At 32.5% G+C, this 5,161-nt stretch overlaps 1 protein-coding gene across 1 annotated transcript; it reads left to right on the top strand.

The window, feature by feature from the left end:
- Nucleotides 1-311: 311 nt before the first annotated feature.
- LOC107186616 (A-kinase anchor protein 14-like) lies at nucleotides 312-1,567 on the top strand. Its single transcript, XM_015574513.1, has 3 exons — nucleotides 312-335; nucleotides 690-875; nucleotides 1,448-1,567. Exons 1-3 carry the CDS (start codon nucleotides 312-314, stop codon nucleotides 1,565-1,567), a joined length of 330 nt encoding a protein of 109 aa, XP_015429999.1.
- Nucleotides 1,568-5,161: the final 3,594 nt, after the last annotated feature.

Here is a 5,161-nt window from a genome sequence, read left to right on the forward strand (position 1 = left end):
AACCTATTTACATTCATTTTTAAAAATGATTCTTGGTATAGAACGTTCTATGTTCGCTGTTCGTCCTGAATGTAATGACCATCACTTATATGAATGTTACCGTAGCACAAATGATTTTTGCAAAAGATTGGTCAGCAACATGATTGAAGGTGTATTAAACATTATTGGTAATATGGTCTGTAGGGAAAGGTACCATCGTTTATGATAACTGTTCCGGGATATATATGCGACAAATGGGTTGCTATGGAAACAAATGGCCCACGTGTAGTGGTATTACCATTCAAAATGGTCTCAACAGCGTTATTAAGGAAATGGAATCGTGGAATGCATTACCAGTATCTATTAAATAATAATTACCGTTAATTATGGATATTATATAGAGCGGTTTGTGAAATAAGTTATAAGTCCTTTAACAATGACAACTTAGCTTTTTTTATATTTGTAATTTGCTACTGGGAATGAAACAATTTTATATAGTTTATTGTCTATCAGTTTTTGATAATTAAGTATTGATTCTATAAATCTCATTGTGTTATGTTATATAATGTTTACAACGACCTAATATATTTGAAATGCAATTGCTTTTTGTTTGAAATATTATTTCAAAAGCTGTTCCTAATCATACATTGTGTTTCTACTTTGGTAGAAGATGTCTCAAAAGTTATTTCGCAAACACAATGTTTCTGTAGCTTTTAAAGGACTGGATGTTCCATACAACCTTCATTGGTCTAAAATATGAAGTGGGGACAGAAATTTACATGTACCAGGTCCTCTGGAGTGTTCCAACTCCAGCTTATCCTGAACCCCAAGTTACAGTCAGTGTGAACTTCTACATTATGGCAAACCATTCTCATCCCCCTCATTATCCTGTTAATGTAAGTCAATATGTACTGTTTTAACAACATTGCAAATGTTTTAATATTGCATATGTATTAAGATCTTGCGTGAATTTTGTCTCCGGATTTTTGATTAAACATACAGTGTAACATTTCAAAGACTATGTGTTCTTTAAGGATGAATAGTAGTGCAGATATAGTAGTTATAAATGAAACCTCTTGTATGGGTAATAAACAAGTTTATGAAATTAAAAAAACAATTTTTTAAATTAAATACATACCAATTAGAAAATATGGCGATTCGTGAAAGGGTGAATTGCTCAATAGCTGAAGAAAAAACTGATTGTTTTTAGGTTTATTTTCAACATGTTTTTTTTTCCCAAATAAAAATTCCGTATGCTTAAAAATGGACATTATTCTCCATTTTCGAGGTACAGTGAAAAATTACAAAAAATATATAAAAATGCAAGAAAAATCAATTTTTTAAGTCATCACATTGTTGATTTGCCTTTTAAAAATTGTTCTTACTCTCTTTATATATACAATCCTTATCTATGTATTTATCGAGGATCAGAACTTCCATAAAAACCTATTCATTAATTTGTTTCTAGGTTTTGTATAGATTCGAAGGATACGAATATTTACACAGGCTCAGTATGATCTTCAGGCCCAAATGGTTGTACGACATCTTCGACATGAAAACGATGATGTTTCAGTCTTTCGATTTCTGAGTTGTCTTAAATTTTGTAAGGTAAAATGAAATACGGAAACATTAATGATTAACGAGTAATCCCAAACTACCAGAAAACCTTATTAATTTGTGTTTTTTTTTATTACTGACTTTCCAAATAATATAGTGTCTAATATTGTTCTTTGTTGATACCATCTACTATAAATAAACATCTAAATTTAACTCCTTCAGTGACATTTAAACTTCAGCTAAATCATAAATTATTCAATGTAAACTCTATCTCGTCCGTGGCCACGTGCGAAGCGTTGTAAAAGTACGGGTGTCGTATTCAAACGAATCGAGTGTGCGCACGGTGCACTTTGGCCGTGTGCCGGACTCTGGTTTACATTAGTCGGTCAAGCAATAAGAGCAGGTGATAGTCGCAATGGAAAATACATTTACCGTAGGCTTTTACGAACATTTTACGCGGTCGCCAATGGCTAAAACTCTTTAGGGTCAAATTCATTCAAACATTTCTAACTGAAATGGTGGTCAATACTTTTTATTACAAGTATTGAATTTATGTATTGTTTTACTAATATTTACGACTTTTGCAATAACTGTTCAGAATCAAACTCATTGAAACATTTCCAACTGAAGTGGTGGTTAATGTTTTTTATTATTAATATTGAATTTATGTATGCTCCAAATGTAAGTGATAAAAAATACATAATGAAAGTGTTGATTGTACAGGGTATTGCGCTTGTTTATTGGTACATAGATAGTTTTTATGGTAGAATAAAAAAGTCAGAAGAAATATTCTAAAAATGAATTACATTTTTAATTACTATTAGCAAATGAATAAAAAAAGTATTTGCAAGTATAGGCATCTCATAGTAAATATGTACCTGTATTAAGCTAAACCAAATGCATATGGTGATAAAGAAGACATTATTCAAAATTGTTCTCAATTAAAGAGAATGTAATACAAAACTCAAATGACTTTATTCAAGAATCTTCGAAATTACTTGAAAAAAGTCGACGTGTGCCAATACTTTCCTCACCCGTCGTAGATCATTGAAGATCAATGGACAGTTCAACCAGTTAAGGTTCCCGTTCTGCCTCTTATGAATTAAAAACATGTACAATTACTTGAACTGTTTCTATAAACTGTCGAAAATTAGAATTTATAATATTAAAATAAATTTTAGTGATCATCTAGGTATATAATCTTAGCAAATTATTACAGAATTAATATCGATGTATTATACTCCACTTTAATAATTAAAGTACCATTTGTAAGCTGTCAAAACACGTTCTTGTTAATCCCACTTTTTTCATCTTGTTCTCCTTTCGTCTCTTTTTTTGCATCATCTGCCTTGTAAAAAACGGACAGTGATCCGAATCCTCTCCCGCGGAGCGTCGGCCATTCGTTCGGTGAGAATCTATTTAAATTTCCACCGAGCACACCGAGGAGGTGTAAACCATGCGTTGGTCTTTCGGACGGTTTCTCTCAGTGTTGTATTTTTTTTCTTCTCGTTTCTCGACACGCCATTCGGTTTCGGTGATACCGACGACAAATAGAAAACGATTCGAAAACCTGTGAGGGACTTCGCCGTGGTTTCTTGCACATGGTGGTCGGATGACACTGGGAGGTCTGCGCGTTTCTCGGCAGGAGCCGAGGAATATCGACAACCACGTGTCGAGCACGTACGACTGCATCCACGCGACGTCGTATACCCCTTTAGCTTCACCAAATTAGATAATAAACCTCGTCAGTTAGTATATATCCTAACGACATGTTATTAAGTGCTATATAATACAGTTAATTTATATCTACAACGTTTTTTTTTCTGTACTTGGTATACATATTATTCTATTTTTCTTTTTGGTTTTCGTGATCGTCTTGGGACCTGGCAATTAGTTTAATAAATGAAGATCCCACGAGAAAAAACATGATATGTCACATTTTCCGTTTTTTTACGGAAGAGCAATTTTAAAGTAAAAAAAGATCATATTATTTCCCTATACAGCTATTTTTAAAAAGCTTATTTCTTTAAACCTAACAGATCGTCCCTCTTTTCAACTATGTCATATTAAAAGCGTTTAGCTACCAGATGACATAAAAATCAGGAAATCAACAGAAATACACTTATCATGTTTTTTAACCAATGATGTTCAAATGTTTTTAACATATTTGTTACTGAAGTGTACATATTTATGCTGAGTAGTACAGTTGAAAGTACTTCCAATTTTCATATTATGGTTCGCAAAAATCAAAATTAGAGAACAATTTATTTTAACAATTGACTTGTCGAGGTGAAATTATGTTGATAAATTTAATGGTTTTTATTAAAGTTTTTATTTCGTTGTGGTCTCTATACTAAGATTAACTATGAATGCTTCAAGTATGTAGTTTAATTAGAAATAGTTGCAATATTGTTGTAAATGAGTGAATTATTACTAGCGTCTCTTGGAGAGAAGGAAATTGAATAGAATTGTTTTCTACAGTTTTCCTTTGGCTTGGCAGGTTGCAGGTCAGAAACGATTCGACTCCCGAAACCCGAGTGGAAACAGACCAACAAGTGCGGTTCTTTATGTATGGCGATCGTGTTACGACACCGTTTAAAGATCCATTAGAATCATTACGTTAGACTCAACTTTACCCAGAAGCAAACGCTTACACTGCAAACCGAGAGAACAGTTCAGTCTCTTTATCAAGAACTGGCTTAAGTCCAGGCTTCTGAAATATTAGTTTACTGTAAAATTAGCGAATGTTGTGAATAACTTGCTATTCTTTCGTCTAACATGTGTAAATTGTCCTTTTTTATTTCATATTATCAGTACACTGATTTATTAAAGCCTACCTCCAGCGTTCAAAGTTTTCATTTGAACGAATAAAAAATAACATTTTTAGATTTACTAGCTTCTCACTTATACAAAAAAAAATCGTGAACATTGAAGAAACTTGCGTTGTAAGGATTTCTCTTATGCGTGTATTCTTCAAACTTTCCTCGACCGTTTATCATCTAAACAGAAGTATTCGATAACTCTTTTCTTTTGTGTATGACGAATAAATGGAAAATAACATATATGGTGATAGAAATGAAACAATAGTCTCCTTAAACCTAATATGTAATTTGCAACCAAATGAAAGTTGAACCATACATAGCACGAAACAGGGAACAATATTGTGAAACGTGGTGACTATTGAAACCGTTGAGAAAACAAGTTGCAAAATGAGTTAGATACAGAAATCAAAATCGATCATATATCATAGATATTATTGTTCCAATACCAATTTAAATAACGTAAACAGAAATGTTACATGACTATTACTCATTGATGTAACTAGAATTTTTGTCTGGGGGGGGGGGGCAGGACCCGTGACTTTTGCCCATAACACTCATTAGGCACCTGTATATAGTTTATACCATGTACGTGGGTTGCACAAAATAAAGTTATACATTTTACGGAAGGATATAAACAGAATTCATAAACATAAAAACAAATACAGAAAAAAATTGGAGATTGATTAAAAGTAAGAGTATATTATGTTCAGATACCTATAGTTAAAATCTATATAAGCTTCAATTTACCGTTTTTTTTGCAAAAATATTTTTCTCATTCTCGAGCGCTAGTCCCCTTATTTATT

This window comes from Dufourea novaeangliae, unplaced genomic scaffold, assembly GCF_001272555.1.
Source record: "Dufourea novaeangliae isolate 0120121106 unplaced genomic scaffold, ASM127255v1 scaffold65, whole genome shotgun sequence".
In the NCBI taxonomy this organism is placed as follows: Eukaryota; Metazoa; Arthropoda; class Insecta; order Hymenoptera; family Halictidae; genus Dufourea; species Dufourea novaeangliae.

What these genes read in the sequence shown, in the direction of transcription:
- LOC107186616 (XM_015574513.1), top strand. Translation starts at nt 312, where the DNA reads ATGGAATCGTGGAATGCATTACCA. An exon ending in AATCGTGGAATGCATTACCA is followed by an intron (nt 336 to 689) that starts GTATCTATTAAA and finishes ATGTTTCTGTAG; the next exon opens with CTTTTAAAGGACTGGATGTT. An exon ending in CCCCTCATTATCCTGTTAAT is followed by an intron (nt 876 to 1,447) that starts GTAAGTCAATAT and finishes ATTTGTTTCTAG; the next exon opens with GTTTTGTATAGATTCGAAGG.